We start from the raw sequence: 19,445 nt of genomic DNA on the forward strand, positions 1-19,445 counted from the left end.
AACATCCCTGTCCCACAGGCCCTCTGAGCAGAATTTGAGCAGCGTGACAGAAAGGAGGTCATTAATGCCATGCCAAGATTTAACAAACCAGTGCCATAAAAGCTAAGTTGAAAACGTGTTTGCTCCAAACACCATTAAAACTGATCTATTTTCAAGTTTCAATTTTCCTACCTCTACATATTGTTTATATTGTGAAGGTTGTGAGATACAAATACTGGACATTTCATTAATTTACTATTCTATTCTCTATACCATCTAGAGTGGGGTCAAGGAAAACAGCTTCATCCTCCGTCTGTACAGCAGCTGCACTGCTTCTGATCAAAATGTCTTCCAGAACGTGATGAGCAAAACAAAGATCCACACATCTCCCCAGGCAACTGCTCATTACTGTACCTGCTCTACTCCAGAAACTATGCTTTCAACATACATCCTACCCATTTATTCCATGGTCTGCACATTGAACTATGGAGGTAACTTATCCAGCATTATAGTTCTGGTGGACTATTGCTGTTTTACTGAACTGTTTTTTTATAAAGGGAAAAAGACAAATGTTTTTTAATATTTCAACTTTTATTCAGGCACGGAAACAGTAATTTAGTGATTTCACAGGTGGTTTAAGTCCAACATAGGTGCCTTGTCCCTCAGGAAACACTGCCCTGACCACAAGACCATTGAAGATGGCCGGATGACAACTTGGACTCTTCGCCCTAGAAGTCTCCAGCACCAGCTGACAAAACGTCTCTAGGCTAAATACCTGCAACGACTTAACATACACAGACATAGTACTGTCAAATTTATGACAAAAAAAACAATACCTACATTTCTATTAGTTATATATTAGTACTTCATATATCATATGCCTTACTAAAAGCAATCAATAATATGTTAGGTCAATATGGATTTAGAACCAAAGCTATTTTGTAATTCAGAGTTCCCAGGTAGGTTATGCATAAATAGTAAAATGTTCTAAAATTGTTCATGAAATTCTGAGATACTGATTTATTCCATGCATGTGTAATTGTTCATAGTTTATCTGATATGCTGTATATTAAATGCTTTCTGTGATGAATACACATTCAAACATACAGCAACAGCAACAGTTGCTGTCAGACCATGCATCAGTAGACACTTAATTACAGACAAATACGTCAAAATATAAGCTGCAGCTAAAGACCTTATTATGGAGAAATTATTTTCGACACAGCAGCAGCAGCACAAAAAGAAAAAAACTTGTAAAAATTAGTTTATATTAGTTTATTGAGCTATGCTCCAAAACAAGCTATAGTCGTGTTATGAAAATTCTGTTTTAATTCAGGCTGCATATGGGCAACCGTTACTGCTTACTATTAGCGTTAGCAGCCGCTAATCAAGTTGCATATTATAAAAATCAATAAATTAAATGTGAAAATGCCAGTTATACGTACCTTGCGCCAGTCAAAGTGTAACCACTTGAACAGCCTCCCATTCGACTTCAGAGTCAGATTTTGGATAAAACATATGGTTGAACTATACTATTGGATGAGGTAGCCTGTTTCGCTGTTACAATGAATTCTGTGACCATGACTTTTGATCCCTGCAGCGGTTCACGGCTATGCGCTTCCACAAAGTGGTGTGGTGATCAACTTGACTTGCGACACACCCCTAGAACAGAGCGCTGTGGACGAGAGCTTAAAGATGGGCCGTGTGGGCAATCTACAGAGCTTTTTGGCATGAAGTTACAGACACCTTATTGAGACATCAAGGTCCAATTATTTAGCATTATTTAGCATTATTTAGCATGAAACCTTGCATGGACCTTTATTTGTTTATTATAGATGTTTTGATTAAAGACTTGTTCTATATCTTAACCTTTTTTAGATTTCACACAGCTGGTGGAAAAAAGGACCCTTGACAAGTAGAAAACTAAAGCCATATAAAATAAAAATGTCATAATTTGCTATTACTGTAAATAACGATGTAGCTGATTAACTACAAAAAAAGAAATCACCACAAATAAAAAAATACAAGCGTTGGAAAAACACTTTATGTAAAACTAGGAAACATTACCCACCCACCTTTAGACACTATTGCTGTACCCTCATCAAATTCAGGCTCTGTTACACGTTGAGAACCTAAACAGTTATAGATACACACACACGCATACACACATAAATATCCACACACATGTCTACATGGACGCATTAAGGCACAATGGAGCATTAGGGAAGGATAGCAAAAACACACATTTATATTGACATGAAACACATGAACACTTTCCTCATTTCTAGGAGACATCACTGCCTCTTCTCCATACAGCGACCCATGCACTTGGGTACATGCAGACACCTAACACACACTCTCGGACTCACGTTGTAGCTTCTTTGGAGGCATGTCTGTGTGCGTATGCCTTCGGGGCAGGTATGGGGAGGGTCGGGGAAGTGGTATGGATGAGACATCATGGGTTTGGAGTGGATACCAATGGGGCTTGTCGTCCAGTAAGGCCGTCTCCAGCTCTATCAGGATCTGTTCATATCAAAATACACACAGAAAAGAATTGTTAATTGTGTGTTTTGAAGGTATCTTTCGGCATCTCAAGTCCCCTTTAGGGTGAATTAAAGGAAAACACAAATCTTCAATAGGGGTTGACCCAAACAATGTTGGGTAGTATTTAAGAATGAAGGGACACTCCATAAAGGGTCCTTTTTTTCCATATATATGTCCATATTTTCTATGCAGAGAAATTATCATTTATTCCTCTGCAAAAGTCCTGTGAGACATCTCAGGATTGATTGCCATGTGCTCAAAGACTACAACTAGTGCTTTCTGGTTTTTTCTGTACCTGCCCCAGCAACAGTCAGGCTGAGAGGGGGCGGAGCTAAACGACAAGTACTGTAGGTCCAGACACTGCAGCTCGGGAGATTCGTCAGAGCGCTTTTTGCTCTTTGTGGAATTAGTTCTACAATTGCAGTATATTGAAATTATATAAAACTATAGCTTAGCTATTAAAGCTATTAATTATTTTAGCAACGACATAGTCATTGATCAATTATTACAGAAATTACTCAAGTATGTGATTATAAACAAGCATTGAATATATAATCGCTAAGTCCTTGATGTGTTTGTAAGTTTTTAAAATAAGTGATTGGAATTTTTGGAAGTGTGTGTGTGTGCTACCTCTCCCATGAAAATACTGTCCTCCTCCAGAGACCTGGGTTGGTCCCACATAGTCAGCTCGAGCATGTGGTTTCGAAAATCCCTTCGATGGACGTGAGTGTAGACAAATGTCTGGTTCCACTTGGGCTCACAGGTCTTCTTTACTGCTTTTGTCCTTCGTTTACTCTTGTCACTGTAATAATGAAGCGTTCAACCAGTCATGTTATCTTTACAATATAATCACTTTTATCATTTATTAAAAAAATAAATAAATAAATAACACACAATACAGGTAATCAGCTACTGTAGATGTTGCATTTGTTACAAATGAAATCCACTGCACCTTAAAACTGTGGTGAAGTAAAAACAGTCGTCTGGGTAAATCTTTTATTCAACGTCTACTGAAGCAAGTGAACTGTGGCCAAGAGCAAAATTAGACATTTTTGTAGGCATACTAGCTTTAGTGACCCTGGAAAAGGAGGTGGGTTTAATTGATACTGTATGAGCTAATGAAGGGTTGTTTGGATCAGGTGTCAGACCAAAACTTAGTGATCCTTATTGAAATATGCAAAATAGCTTTACTGATATACTGTGCTTAATAATGTTTCATTGTGGTTACCTGAAACTAAAATATGACATGCAGTAGTTGGCTTTACATACTGTAAGAAAGTGATCAGCCAGCAGTTTATAGTTGACAGTACCTGCGATCTGGAAGAAAGTACACTTTGACATAGGGGCTCCGGGGCCGCCCGTCAGGCCGAAGAGGGAGGTCCACAGCCTGCAACACGTTGACTATAAGCTGGTGACCCACTTTATCATACCATAGCTTCACCTGAGTAGAAAGCACATACAAACAAATCTCAAATATTCATTTTTACTGCAACCATCAGTCCGTCACTCAACGTGCACACACTCACTGAGAGTTGCCCTGGCATCAGGTGGGGAGCGTCTTGGAGCATTCCAGGACTGGAGGGAGACAGGACATTTAGGGATGGTCTCTCCATCTTCTGTGACTCAAAAGAACTGGAACCTGCTAAAAAGACATAGCATACAACTTGATTAGATAAGTTACCAAGTAAGGTCATAAACATTTAGAATCTCATTACTGTAAGTTTCCTTCAAATCAAAAACATTGTATGGCACAAACAAACATATAAAAATTACCAAATTACCTAACATTTTTTTTTGGCTCCAGCTCTATGTTTGATGCACAGATATGAAACTACTATCCACTTTGCCATCTAAAGCAAGCAGCTGAGCAAGAAATGCCCATCATTCAGCACAGGAATTATCAGGAGAGTTTAATTGTGTTCTAGTAGGATAACCCACCATACAGACAAATTCACAAACATACAAATATTACACATATAATACCTACTAGATTCTAATGGAGGGTGTGATGTGTCTGGGATTCTTGGGATATCACTAAGAAAAAGGCAGCAAAGACACATCAGTCAATCTCATAAACATTTAACTGTTTTGAATACAGTCATTGGTGTCTTAGAAGCACAAGCGAACATGCATTGATCAGTTTATTGGTGGATTGTAACCAAAAAAATAGTCAGATTAAACTGTTATGTGGGTCAAAGACATGGAAAAGCAAATGGAGGATGTGAGCAGACCCAAGCTCTTCTCTTGACTGCAGTGTTTCCCAGACTCATGTTTTTCAGGCCAATCATAATCTGAAACAATACTGGGATGTGTTCTGCTGGAGTCCTGCCCACACTGTAGATCAATGCTGTACACAATTAAGGATCATGTGGGGAACATCTGAATCCTTTGTATCAGCTTAGAAGACGTGAAAAATGCGAAGTAATCTGAGGAACACTTATCAGTATAGTTTGTTTTTATATATTTTTATAACCCAAAGTTTGCAGAAGAGTCGCTCATAGGCACACGGTAGAGTGATTGTACAAACATGAGACTGGTGTCCTTTTTATTTTTCTCCCAGAAGGACAGCAAACTCATGTTACAGATATTTTGAGTTTAAATAACTGATAAGTGCATCATGGACCCTAGGCTGCCCTGCAGTCCACTCTAAAACATAAATCAAAACCATGTCAATGAAATTAAAAAATAGTGTTGGCTTAATGAGTCCCAATGTTCTAACATTCAAAACCAGGAAGTTTAAAATTAAGAAAGCATTTTTTTAACACTTGATTGGCCAGCCCACTGGCCATTTTGCATCCCTTCGAGTGTATTTTCAGAAACAGTTTAACTGATATTTTCAAAAAGTCAGTAAGTTAATCATCTTAAAATGCTATTAAATAGAATTTGAATCATTTTATTAGGGACACAAAATGGCACCAGTAAAAGCAAAACAGCTTCCAGAAGCGTGAGAGGTCCTAATGAAATGGGCAGATTACTTACTGATATTTTCTATAAACCCTTCGCGAGTGTTTGAAAAGAAATTAACACATTTAACTTTTTAAAATTATATTGCAATTAAAATTAAGCCTGAAGTAAATATGGAAAACCCAAAGCAACAATACACTTTTTTAAACAGTTGTAACTGTGTATGTACAGTACAATACAGTCTTCAATGCATTTTTAAAATAAAAAAGCACTAAATCTGGAATATTAGAATAATTGGCTAATGGAAAAAAGTTCTAAACAAAGTCACTTTGGATTTGTGCATCAGTCTTTTTTCATCATTTAACCACAAAAAGTGCAATACTTGAATAACCTAGAGAAAAAAAAAACCCAAATTAAAACATTATAGGAGTAATATAAGTGAGTCAATTATCAAACACCTGAAAGCCTTTCTTTAAATATAACTGGGCATTTCCTTTTTTTTGCCTTGAGTTTGCCTCAAACTTTAACCCGCAATCAAAATAATTTCTAAATTATTTTAATTAAAAGCAAAATATTAAAATAAAGAACACATTCACATGTCTTAATGTTTAGTCGTCATTGAGGAGAACACATCAACAATTGTTTGCCTCTAGAATAGGCATACAGCTGATTTTAACTAGAAAATAATTAGATTTGAAGCAGTTTGAAAGTTTGAATTTGTCAAGCAATGTAAAAACCTACAACTGCTAGCTGAAGATTAAGGCTGTTTTTGGTTTTCTTTCTTTTGTTGTCTCTTTGGATACAAATAGACATTGTGTTGCTGTTGTTGATGTATTTTTATTGCTTCTAAGAACATTGTATTTTAGCATAAGTGTTAAATTTTCAAAATCCATTTTTGTGGTAGACCTTCAGGTGTGTTTCATTCTTCACTTACCCAATAGGTCTTGATACAACCAGCTCCACTTGAGGGTCAGCTTGAGACTCCAGGATGATGTTGTAGACTTCCTTCATGGTAGCCCCTGGTAACAGTTTCCCGTTCCACTGCAAAACCTCATCCCCTGAAATCAGATGTGCGTGTCTATTGGTAATTATTTGCAATGAACAATGTTTTTTGTTTTACCAATGAGCATTGGACATAGAGGCTGGGGCTGCAGAGATGACTTAAAAATGTATTATTATTAACTACAGGCAGTGGTTTCCATGTGATACAAACTTGTCATAGAATTTAAAAGAAAAGGACTGACACTCATTATCTTGGCCCCTTTTTCCCCCCAAGGTATGTAAGACACAAGGAGAATATGTAAACTCCACACAGAGATTCCACGAAGACACCTGGTGACTACAGTGGGAATCGATCCCGACTGAGGCGCTACCCCTGCACCACTTACTTACGCCAAGCCGAAATCAAGGGACTACAACTGACTTAGGTGTCTTGTCACGGCACCTTTATCTGAGTCAAAATATAGCACTATGCGTTTTCTCTCTTCGCTTTCATCATTTCATTACTTTTGGCACACCGCTCTCATTCTACAGAGAGGTTTTAAAGCCATTTCAAGCAAGAATGTCGGTGTCGAAAAACTCAGACTACAGTGAATGTTCACGCTACCTGCTCTGAGATGTCCCACCACATCAGCCAGACTCCCTTTCTTGACTTTGGTGATGAAGGCACCTAATCTCCCTGACTCTGTTACTCTGCCTCCCACCACCTAAAGAGAGAGTGGAATTAAGAGTCATGTTTGTCACATCATATAGCAGTGACTAAATAGTGAGGTTTGAATAAATCCTATTTGTGTGTATTGATTTGGCTAGATTTTCAGCCCCACCCTGACCTTTAACCCCAACAAAGCTCCAGCTTCTTTAGGCATTGCAGAGGTCCTCTTGCTGAGAGTTATGCGCCCTATTAGATGATCTCCCTCCTTGGATGGCTGCCAGGTTACAGGATGCTGCAAAAATCAAGGAGAGACACGTGTACAAGCTGAAAAATTAGAATTACCTTGTTATAATTTTTTTTGTTTTGAAGATAAAGCTGTCTGAAATGTGACAGTTCTACTACTGTATACTGTACTGTACTGTAAGTTTACCATTGTCACATTGGTTCCTAAAATTTTGTTGGAGTGCAGAACTTTATATTAAGACCCCTTTGTGATTTGTTAAGGTATAAGGTCTACTTTGCTTCTTCTGGCACGTCTGTGAGGAAGCTGTTTCAACGTTAATCATCTTTCCATCAGGTTACTCAAAGTCGACCAAGGCTTAGTTCAGGGAAAAAGAAGGTAAATTTATCCCTGTGGAAAGTCACTGTTGGGATTTGAAGAGCAGCTGCAACGTGTAAATCAACGAATACAAGTAAACTGAAACTATTGCATCACACAGTTTACAATCAATATCTATATTACCTACAGTATACTGTTAACTACTGTAAGTATGGTTCACACTTTGATTATTTGATAATTTTACGGGACTTTCAGAAGACCGAAATGAAGACTTCATCTATTCAAGTTACTGTACTGGATGGCAGTGCTGTGGTAGTAATGTGTTTAGAAACTTGCTATCAAATAGAAATGTTAGATATTTGCAAAAATAAACAAGTTCACTAAAGTAGATTAAAGTGAAGTAAAATCAAATATGGCAAGAGATGCAGGTCAACACCCATCCAGTCAACCCAAATAATACCCATTGACTTTAACAAAAGTCAAACTTGAGACAATGTAAATGTGACAGGCTAATTTTACGACGTTTTGACTTACATGCCATACAGTGGGGTCATGTGGGTAGCACTCCCAGTCGCCTGCAAGAGAAGAGAAACACCAGGTAAGATTTTATGTAGGTACAGTAGCAGCAGAAACGATGACCTCCTTCACGTCTCTCATCTCAACACACACACTCACACACTGGAACTGTATACATAATGCATACCAGCCTGAGTCTTCTCAAACACAGCTCAGACAAATTTAGGAGCTCTTCAGAAGGTATTTGTTTACATTTGAGAGGGTTACGCTTATTGAATATTTAGGCCAGGGCTAGAATTAGGAATTTATCTCTGCTCCAGAAGGACTTGGCCTCAAGTGGTTCGACCAAACTGTGATGATACCAAAGCCCGGTTAAGCCTTTTAAAAAGCTTTAAATCCATCCCAGATATTTTACAGATTAGATGCCGTGGACTTACTCCAGGGATAATGCAACACTATGCAAACTAACCAAAAAATACATTTTATTTAATAATTAAATAATATCTATTAAAAATGTACACTGTGTGACTCAATCTTTCACAACAATAAATGCATCAGTCTTCTTAGGACTTTACATGATTCACTGCTTTATTGCTGATTTAAAATTGTATTATTAGACATATGCCTAGTCTTAAATTTGATGCCTTGACTGAAACTTCCTTTTCAGTTAAAGTTCATTTTAACTTCAAGCCCCCCTCACTCTCATTCTCACTCATCCTTATCAGGCAGGTTATAACAAATTATTATTATCCATCCATCCATTTTCTACCGCTTAGTCCCATGCGGGGTCGCGGGACATACAGTATTGGAGCCTATCCCAGCTAACTATGGACGAGTGGCAGGGTACACCCTCGAAGGGGTCGCCAGTCCATGGCCTGTCTGTGTGTGTTGCAGGGCAACACACACAGACAGGCAGATACCATTCACATACACACTCATACCTTCGGGCAATCTAGAGTGACCAATGAACCTAATGCATGTGTTTTGGACTGTGGGAGAAAGCCGAAGAACCCGGAGAGAACCCATGGGAACACGGGAGAACATGCAAACTCCACACAGAAAGGCACCCGGTCCGCCCCGTGTCACCCATTATTGTTATTATTATTATTGTTGTTGTTATTGTTATTGTTGTTGTTGTTGTTACTGTCATTTAATCAAATAGGCCATCCTCATGCAGATGTTGTCTAGTTTGAAGCTGTGTCTTCTGTTTGTATTTATCTCATAATCATAAGGACATAGTTTGACAATTAAACATTTGACATTTTCGATAGTTTCATTAATTTCATTGGACTTGTATCAAAGCAAAGCACAGCCCTGTCTGTACACCAAGGCCAGAGGGCAGTGTTAGTGACACTGTTATGACATGCAGTAAAACAACTACAGGGGCTCGAGGTTAATGAGTTGTGACAACTTATAGTGACGTTATGTAAACCTAAAGCAATCGCCAACTAGCAAATTCTCAGTATCCTAATTCGAGCATGAACATACAGCGAGTTTGTGGCAGATTGACCACATAATTAATTTGTTTGTACTTTATTTGCTGACAAAGTTTGGTTTTGGGCATGAGAGAATGAAATGAGTAGCTTAAATGTAAAGAATCCACTGCACTGCAACTCACTCCTAATTTAAGAGTGTGTACAGTATATGTGTTCTTATAGTGATCTGACAATGACTCACATGCCCGGACAATTCTTGGCTGCCAGCAAGTGCAACTCTAATGCAGCTAATGCATTCTCGGTGTCAAGCTAAAAAAGGCAGCAGCATCTCAGTGTGTTTAAAATCTAGTCTGACAAAACACTTTCATTCTAAACCCCCACTTGATCGATGTCCCAGCATCTGCTGGATCCAGACTGGTTCCACAAGCATCCAGTAGTGACACTAGTCAAGCCTAGTAGGACACACATGCATTATATTTCTAATGTGAAGCATAATCAATGTTATAAGCATTATATTGTAACTATTAGGTCAAGTTACAAAATAGAATTATATAAAATATGAAATTAATTGGAGCATAATGCATGTCCCTGTGTTTAGACAGCAAACTATGCTCCACTGACATTGACCATATTACAGTAACACTATTGTTACTTAGTAGGCAGAACAGTTATATATAAATCTTGATAAAACAAATATCTGAATAACTTCATTACTGGAACAAGCCTACAAGCATTATTAGAAAAATACATTGTTGTTAGCATAGTTATACTTTACCCCAACCAACTTTTACATTTCATGTAACAAAAGGTTTGCATTCCTATGACAGCAATATAACTTTGTTGTTTATAATCTTTAACAGAAGTATTTAACAATGCATTAAGGCCAGTGGACAATTCTTTCAAGGACCTGGGTTCAACCCATTACCAACCTCCAAAAGGTCAGACAAGCAATATTTTACAGAAACTGTAGGTTTTATTAAAGCAGCCTTACCTGTTCCACTGTAATCACTTTACACAGAGAATTAAGTCAAAGTAGAAACGCAATCCTTGGCTCACAAAGTCTGAATGAAGATGGCGGAGAGTGACTAAACACCTCTCCTCTCTTCTTCACTTCTTACATTCATATCCCAAGAGGCAGTGTTCAAGTGGGAGTGTTTAAACACACACACACACACACACACACACACACACACACACACACACACACACACACACACACACACACACACACACGCACACACAGACGTCTAACCCTTGGTCTAATCGAACCAAAAAACTATTATTAATGTTTAAATTGGACAATGCAGAGTGGCCCATGTCCAAGTTGGGACCAAGCGATCTGTCCCAGCATTGGGCACTAACTCTAGTCAACTATTGCATGAAGCAAGGTCATGTTTATGTTTCACATACAGTAGGCCTAGGTAATAATTAAAACTGCATCATATGTTTATAACATATTAGAAATGATAAATTCTTATTTACATATGTACTTAGTGTTAGACAGTCTGTTGTGGTGTGTTTGTTGTTAAATAACAAATTTAAATCAAGTGATCAAATACAAACATACACCAGACTTTTTTTCCACATCCTACTGACTTGACTTCATGTGATGGACAAATAAACCAATGAAGACAGATGACATATACTTGTGTTATAAGTACATTTTTGCAGAAACAGTAATAAAAGATGCCTTCTCACCTCTTTCACTGACACTTTCGATCTCAGCGTCCTCACAGCTGCTGTACTCAGGCGTCGTCTCTCCTTCCTCCTCTGAACTGCTGACACTGGTTTGCCTCTTCCCTCCAGCCCCCAGCCCTCGTTTCGACTTGTAGGGCCTTGGTGGTGGTGGTCGCAGAGATTCCGATTGGTCAGAGCTGAGCGAATCATTACGTAGCATGCTCTCAGCCTTTTCCCGTTTGGTCCGTCTCACTATGGGCCCCTGGCTTGGGGCCGAGCCAGGGGCTGAACTATGGGGTTCTCTGAGTTCAGGGGGAGGGGCTTGCTGAGCAAGACTTTGTTCATGCGGCCCACCCAACGTCCTCTGACCAGCCCGAACGCCATCTCCAACCTCCCCTATTACATCCATGCCGCAGCCCTGTATAGACACAGGGTATCCACGACCTCCAGGCAGTACAGGCCCTGCTTGGCAGGAAGGAGCTCCATGGTGATAGCTCCCCTGTTCGGTCCTTCTTACTCCAACACTTCCCACAGGATCATGCTCCAGAGAGCGTCCCTTCGTCAGCCGCCGGCGCTCTCTAGGCTCCCCCCGGAGGTCCCGGTCCATGGAAACCTGTGTCTGCAGCCTCGGCTGATCTCCCCTACCAACTCCTCGTTCATTTCTCCTGAGGGGTGATCAATAAGTGAAAGGGAGGAAATATTTGGGGTATTACATTAGGCTTAACACACACACACACACACATACACACACACACACACACACACACACACATACACACACACACACACACACACACATACACACACACACACACACACACACACACAATCTGAATCTGCATGAAAATGCAGAGGTTGTAAGTATTTACCATACTGCATTTCATTATGGAATACGTAGGATTCTGACCTGACAAGTACATTAAGGATTAAACGATCTTACGCGTCTCTTGGTGGTTCGCTACGTGACCGTGCATCAGTGCCAGGTGTGGCACCAGGTGCACCAGGTCGGCTGGGGTCTTGGATTGCAGTGGTCAAGCCAGGTGGCGCTTGGGAGCGAGATCGGAGTTTCTTGTCCGTGAGCACTTGGCACACAGAGGGCTCGCTGACAGCTGAACCAAGGCCAGCGGGCTTTCCAGACGGACCGGTGAACCACTCGCCTGGCTTTGTCAGGATCTCCTGCTGCTTTCGGCAGTTATTGCACACCCAGATTACCTACAGTATGAAATGAGAATGAGGGTAAACACGGGTTAATGAAAAATCTACATACAGTAGGTACTAGCACCATCAGGGTCTATAGTTTCTATATTAATCTTAGATCTAAGCTTAGACAGGACATTCCAAGTGCCTGAATTGTGGTGTCTGAGCAATAGACCTGCGTCTAGTCAGGGAGTTAATGAATGACTAGGGGATACTATCTTGTCACTGTACAAATAGGTCAGGTAACACTTTTTTCAGGTATTTTATGTCCTGCGCAAGCAGTGCCCTCAGTTTGTGAAATTACTATTACAGTAGTTAGTGTTGTCTATATTAACTATTAAAATTCCTGTTCTTTGTATCTTGTTTGAGTTTTGCACTTGGGTCCTCTCTAGTTGTTTTGTCTGGCTCCCACCAGTGAGCCTAGTAGATTTTAATAGTTTACGGGAAGGGAAAGGAATTTTGTAGTAGTTTTGTTTGTTTGTATCGGCTTTTAGAGGCGTTACAGTATGTACTGTATTATAGGAAGCATTAGGACGCTGTGGTCACTTTAGTAGTTATAGCAGCCGTTTTCTTGCCTGACTGCAGCGACAGCCTCAGCCAACCGGTTTGTGAAACATGGTTCTGAGGCCTAGCTTCAATCACAACGAATGTCAAACAATGCACTTCTAAAGAGCTGCACTGCTGCCAACGACTCATCCAGATAAAAGCTTTTCATGAAAGCTTTTAAAGATCGGAGTTGTGGCACTCAGACCAACTGCTTGGCTTACATCGTGGGCTGTGTTTGGACTTTGCATGAAGGACACACAGCCAACCAGATAATGGTAGGATAATCAGCTCACTACCAAAATAATATTTCCCATCTTTATTATTTCTTTTTGCCAGCGCACATTTGTGCAACTTTACTCACTGGCAGCACTGAAACACTGCAGCGAGTGTCCAGGATGGGATATTGCCATCAAAAACTTTTTTACCAGGTAAGAGGTAGGTCATAGGACTGACACAGCGAGACAGACAGATGTTCACAACCACATTCACACACCCCTAGTTACCAGTGAACCTAAAGTAACTGTATGTCTTTTTATTGTGAAACGCACATCTTAAATACTAGAAAACATACATGTATGACTATTTATCCAGAGAGACTGAGGCCTAAAATGCCAACTCAGCCATAGTTCTACAGTACATTGACATCAGAGTCACGAGGGAGAGGAGACGGCAAGGAAGTCAGGTTGCACAGTGAATGGAAAGACAGCGAGGGGATGGAGGAGAACGGCGAGGAAGAGTCCCTCTCTTTTTGCAGCCACAAGGGTTCTCATTACTCCTGAACATTCCCCAATGACTCTTTAAATAGAGCTAAAATAAAGCATTCTGGCATTGGCCTTCTTGTCATCCCCACGTCTCCTTGTGCCATCCCTTTCTCCCCCTGCTTTCCCGTCCACTCACCCCTCTTTCGCTTCCATTTCTCCATTCTCCAGATTGCTTTTAATTAAAGCTACAAAAGCCAAGGAGAAAACAGCTTTACACCACGTAGCTATATTTATCCTGCCAAACACCCCAGCACCACCAGGGAGAGACGGAAAACGTGTGCTCAAACGCGCGGAGACGCATGCACGCGAGCGCACACGCACGCACGCACACATGCAGTCAAGAAAGGAAAATACTAGTTTATGCAAGACATTATAGCTTTGGTGAAGACATGCATCAATCTGGGGTTTCCTGCAGCCAGACTGATAAGAAGGAAGGCTGCCAGGTCAGTGATACAGTATATGTATGTACATGCACATGACGGCAGTCATGTGTACTTCCTATTTAATTAAAAAACAACATGTTCTATATCTATCAACATCTTCATATTCATATTTCAACATCTCTACTCAACTAGCATAGCACAAGTAAGTACTGTATGTTAGTAAAAATTCAATAAATTAATTTTTTTTTTTTAAGTAACAGCCTCATTTTGACAAATAGCCCATTTTCACAATGTTAATTTTATCTAGGATCTTGGAAAGCAGAATCTGCATACTGTACATACAGAAGAAACTGGGATAAGACATCAAAGCATGAACTGTACAGTAGTACAGTACTCTGTGTGAGCTACTGTCGCTGTTGAGCTTTTCTTTCCTAAGCCCATTTCACTCTGCTAGAAAGGTTATTGTGTTTCAACTTTAGAAGAAGGTTTGAGTGTGTTGTTTTTCCGCAGAATAAATGGCCAGCAGTGTAGAAATATAGAGCGGTGAGCTGTTGTTTTATAAAAGACACACTTAATCCCATACTAATCCCTGTGTTAGATCACACACTGAAACAAGTGCTGGACAGGAGGAACTGTAGGCAGGCGGAAAGCAGCCTGACAGCTTCTGGAGCTGACACACACACAAAAACAAACAAAAAAATGCATGAAGGCATCATCTGCATACTCACACAAAAGCATACATAAAGTCAAACATATGCACATGATCAGCCGTGCACGCATTCACACACAACTGCCTGCTCTTTGCCTACGCGCAAACTGCAACGACAGCAGCAGTGTGCCATATGACCACAGAGAGACCCCCCTGAGATGAAGAGAGAGAGAATAGCTTCTCCACAGATGGAAACTAGGACACCAAACCCCTGTGTGTGTTTTTTGCATCCTGCTGCCTGTGTGCGCGCGCGCCTACTTATGTCTGTCGAGGAGCAGGAGATTGTATCCCCATGCATCACATGCATCATCAGAAATTCAATGAACAATCCTATATCATAAAGCTTTCAGTTAAGCAGTTTATTTCCTGGAGAGAGAGAGACTCCTAAAGAGTCATGTGTGTGTACGCACCGAACAAGTTGAACAACGGGGGCGTCGAATGCAAACCAGATAGATACACCTACTGTAGTGCTCTTCACTGGTGCCTACAGTGCACACTATTACCCTGCCCTCCTCTGTACACAGATGACCCTTTAAATGCCCCAACACTATTAGTACTAGTATTAGTCATTTTTGTGGTGGTAAAAACATTACCACTACAATGTATGTAATTATATGTATGTATATGTAGCAATTTGAGCAGACAAATAACACCCTCCTACAATCTTTATAAAATCACCATTGTATTATCAAGCATATTAGTTAATAAACTAAAAACAGAAGAAAAGTATCTTCATTCTAACATTAGAGGCAGATGTAGGTTGATAATGCCAATATTTGCCACACTGAGAGGAGGAATGCATGAAAATAGGTGGAACCAGAAAGCAACAGTAACTAGTGACAGCATGACCTACAGTATAGTGGCATGCAAGATGGACGCTGTAACCATGGGCTGCTATAAATCCTCCACTAAGGATGAAAGACTGCCACAAAGGAGATTAGTGTCCACACAATCTAATGAGGTACTGTATCAGCCTGGCACCCACAGCTAAACACACATACACACGCAAATTTACAGAAATAAAATTGTGACAATGAAAAATACAATTTCCTTATAAAATATCTACTGTAACCAATAAATATTAAAATGACATGGAGTATACAGTATGCAGGGAATTATTATAGTGCACTTCCACTTGCTGACCACTAAATGTCTCTAGTTAGCAAACTTTGCACCTGGTAACACCCAAAGTGTACATAAGACCAAAGACTACATACAGTAAGACTGTGAGGACAGAGTGTCAAATAACTAAACCTCTCCTCTTCACACATATCAGATCAACGGCTGCATCATTACAAACACATGCTATTAAAATCAAAATCAGGTGCTGAAGATGCCAAATTCTGTCAAATTAGTGGAAAACACTTTATATGAACAGTAGTATGTTTTGGAAATTTTCGGTTTTCTCCAAACACTACTACTTCCTAGCTTTCATTATATCCATCTTTGAAATATTTACAAATTCTTAGTAATCAAATTTCTATTTTTAGCCACTTGCTTGGACCCAAAGCTATTGTAAGCTCGCTCTATTTCCATCTCTTCAGAAAACTACATGTGCATACAGTAAATGAACAGAAAATGTGTCAGCCCAAAGTTAGGATATATACATACATATATATACATATATATGTATGTATATATATATATATATATGTACAGAGAGAGAGAGAAAGAGAGAGAGAATGTGAGCTTGATTTTGTAAGAGGGGTGGACAACAACTAGGAGAGAGATGGCCCCCTTAAGACCAGTCAATAAAAGACGGACATGGAGACGGACGCAGCTAGTGAGGCGATCAATAGTAATCATGAGGCGCTGTGGCGTTAACAGCAGATGACACATTGCTCAGCCGTTTTCACCCTGACACAAAGCAGTGCAAAGGAGTTGTTCCTTGTAGGCCTGGATCGATACGTATAAATCTGAACAAGTAGCAGGCATATGGTAAGATTATACCTTAGGTATTTTGCTTTATTTTGATGGCTCATTAATCACAAGGTGCACGGCTGTGGTTACAGCGGCTAACGAGAAAAGTTGATTCATCAGTCACAATGGCTACTCCCCTGACCTGATTCTGTTTTAGAGACACTCTGACCCACAGAAATAGAAGAGATTGTTTGAAAATTATGCTTGATCATTCGTTGGCTTAAAATATACTGTATAAGGCTCTAATTAAAGTCACAACACTGTTTGCCTGGTTGCTACTTTCTACAACATTGCTGTACCTACAGTATAACCAATTCAACAGCCACCAGAGGCTGTCTAGTCATACTGTAATTTACAAATACAGTATGCACATGTTCAGTTTGCCTCTAATAACGCATAATAATATTACTGACTAGTGATAACAAAAAATAATTTTTATTTTATGTGGTTATAGCATACAAATGAAAGGAAGCCTAAAGGGCTACTGGTGATCTAATCTAGAACCAGAGACTGAGAGAAAAATGACTAGTGTGTGGTTGGAACAAGCAACATTTTAACATCCTGGGATATAAACTCTTTCAACTTCTTTAACTTTCCAGAATTAAAAAATAAAGTACTTATGTCAGGATGGGTTTAGCCACAGAACTGGAAGGAACTGTTTGTTCACAAAACGTTTCAATCGCAGTTTGTTTTAAACAAACCACATATATATATATATTTTTATTTATATATACACCACACAGATATACAGAGCTTTAGAAATGCAAGTTTATTTAATTTGCAAAGTTAACTAACAAAGTGTTCTGTATATACTGTACAATAAGATAAAATATTCACTAGACCAGTAAACTCAACCGCTAAGGCTGTTTTCTGGTTTTGACTCCATTTATAAATCCAACATTACTTCTCTGGTTGACAGCATTAGTGAGCGAAGCAGCCCATGCCAGTAATTCGGAATAAAAATTGGTTAAAAGCAGCAATCTACTGACCGATAGCCACATAAAAGCCCAGAACCATTCCGCCACAGAAAACAGCCAAGCCAATTTAGATACAGTAGAAGAGAAGCGTTCTTTTTGTGCATTTGTGAATGAGTGAAGTGGAAGTAAGACTTTATAGTTTACTGTAGTCTTCCACATAAAAAGGAATCAAATATTTAATTCAGTTCAAAAACGACCACTACAGCCCTTAGCCATCAATACAGATATCATTAGCACCACACCAGGCTGCATCATCACTATACAGCATTCTTTTTTTATTATGGCTATTAAAACTTTATCTGTGTTCCGAACCATCTCCTTTCAGCGATGACGAACAACAAAATGCACGGACTGCAGTAGACTCATCACGGTCCCAACAGTACACACTGAACACAAGATAAGATTACTGTGGTGTAAAAATATAGCAGCCATTGAGCCTCCAGTTTTCATCAAATTTCTGTAGCAGGACAGGACTGGCCAGATGGCATACACTAAGCATATTCAGGACAATTAAGCTGTCGATTAAAAAAACTATAAATAATATATAGCCTATAAAATATATGGAGTACTAACAATTTTAATATGCAAGCCCACCATTGAACCAGTAAAAGCTTGGTGGAAGTTGTTTTATATGCTAATAGGTTACAGATTTACAGTATGTAACTTAAATCCCCATAGATCCTACAGTAATAGTTTATTCAGTGAGCCTACAACACTAAGAGGAAACATCATAAACACATCTGAACTTTACAATATTGTCATAATGCGATGTTAAAAACCCCTTAAATCATTTGTCTCTATAAGCCATACAAAATAATGATGGATATTATCATTTATAAACATTTCTGAACACCAGAAGTCACAAACAAACACAGTTATCATCACTATGGACAGAAACAATAGTATTGGTGTACTGTCTGCCATAGATGTAGGAATGTTGTGAAACTAAGAAAACATGTAAGTAATGTAGGTGTCTACTGTACATTATAACCGCAGTGCAGTTCCAATAATGTACATCTGAAACAAAAAAAATTGTTTTATGATGGGATGTTATCCAGCTTGGCCAGATGTAGTCTGTCACACTGTATATTAATTTCAGGACCTAAAAGTGTTTTGTTTCTGAACTTGAAAAGTAGTAAATAAAATATATATTTACTATAAAGGCTAAAATTTAACAGGAAATTACTTCTAGGAGCCCAAAGTAACAAGCAGAAGTAAAACTTTTACATTACATTTAACATTTACAACACGTTGATGCATTACTTTAAAGCCCAGAATTGCCCTTGCCAACAATTTCACTTTAACTTTTCACTTGTGATTAATCTTTTGAATTTTGAAGATTAATCAATCCCCCGAGTAATTCAATGAATCCATGTCAAACTATGGTATTGGCCTATTGTCCAGCTACAGCCCAACGTCCAGGCATACGACCAGTGCTACACAAGGCCTCCACTGTGCCAATAGCTTCTTTCTCAGAGCCAGGGATTGTTGTACGAAGCCTTAGCAAGAGAGTGACTCTGCCATGTACCATACACCAAAGCGCTCACGGTCAGCCAAGTATCACGATGATGATTGTCCTTGAAGGGGTAAGAACAGATTTCTGACGGTTTCTTGGAACAAACCCTTTTGCAGACCTTTGCCCTGCCCTCACTCCTTACCCCTCACATCCTGTTTGTGTTTCACTTC

General features: G+C 39.4%; 1 protein-coding gene across 32 annotated transcripts in view; it reads right to left on the bottom strand.

Annotated features, from left to right (window-relative positions):
- Nucleotides 1–19,445, bottom strand: part of LOC114842031 (regulating synaptic membrane exocytosis protein 1-like) — a 66,141-nt gene that overhangs the window by 23,534 nt on the left and 23,162 nt on the right. For 23 of the 32 annotated variants that reach the window (XM_055502587.1, XM_029127452.3, XM_029127456.3 and 20 more), the window contains 13 exons: nt 12,207–12,478; nt 11,288–11,931; nt 8,172–8,212; nt 7,257–7,370; nt 7,034–7,133; nt 6,362–6,485; nt 5,503–5,520; nt 4,511–4,557; nt 4,050–4,165; nt 3,834–3,964; nt 3,154–3,325; nt 2,349–2,502; nt 2,055–2,111 (listed from right to left, as the gene is read on the bottom strand). In XM_055502587.1, coding sequence (XP_055358562.1) covers nt 2,055–2,111; nt 2,349–2,502; nt 3,154–3,325; nt 3,834–3,964; nt 4,050–4,165; nt 4,511–4,557; nt 5,503–5,520; nt 6,362–6,485; nt 7,034–7,133; nt 7,257–7,370; nt 8,172–8,212; nt 11,288–11,931; nt 12,207–12,478 — 1,990 coding nt within the window. Of the gene's footprint in view, nt 1–2,054; nt 2,112–2,348; nt 2,503–3,153; nt 3,326–3,833; nt 3,965–4,049; nt 4,166–4,510; nt 4,558–5,351; nt 5,356–5,502; nt 5,521–6,361; nt 6,486–7,033; nt 7,134–7,256; nt 7,371–8,171; nt 8,213–11,287; nt 11,932–12,206; nt 12,479–19,445 lie in introns of those variants that run through there. The other 9 variants (XM_029127455.3, XM_029127482.3, XM_029127480.3 and 6 more) reach the window with 6 other exon arrangements.

This window comes from Betta splendens, chromosome 15 (assembly GCF_900634795.4).
Source record: "Betta splendens chromosome 15, fBetSpl5.4, whole genome shotgun sequence".
Classification (NCBI taxonomy): domain Eukaryota; kingdom Metazoa; phylum Chordata; class Actinopteri; order Anabantiformes; family Osphronemidae; genus Betta; species Betta splendens.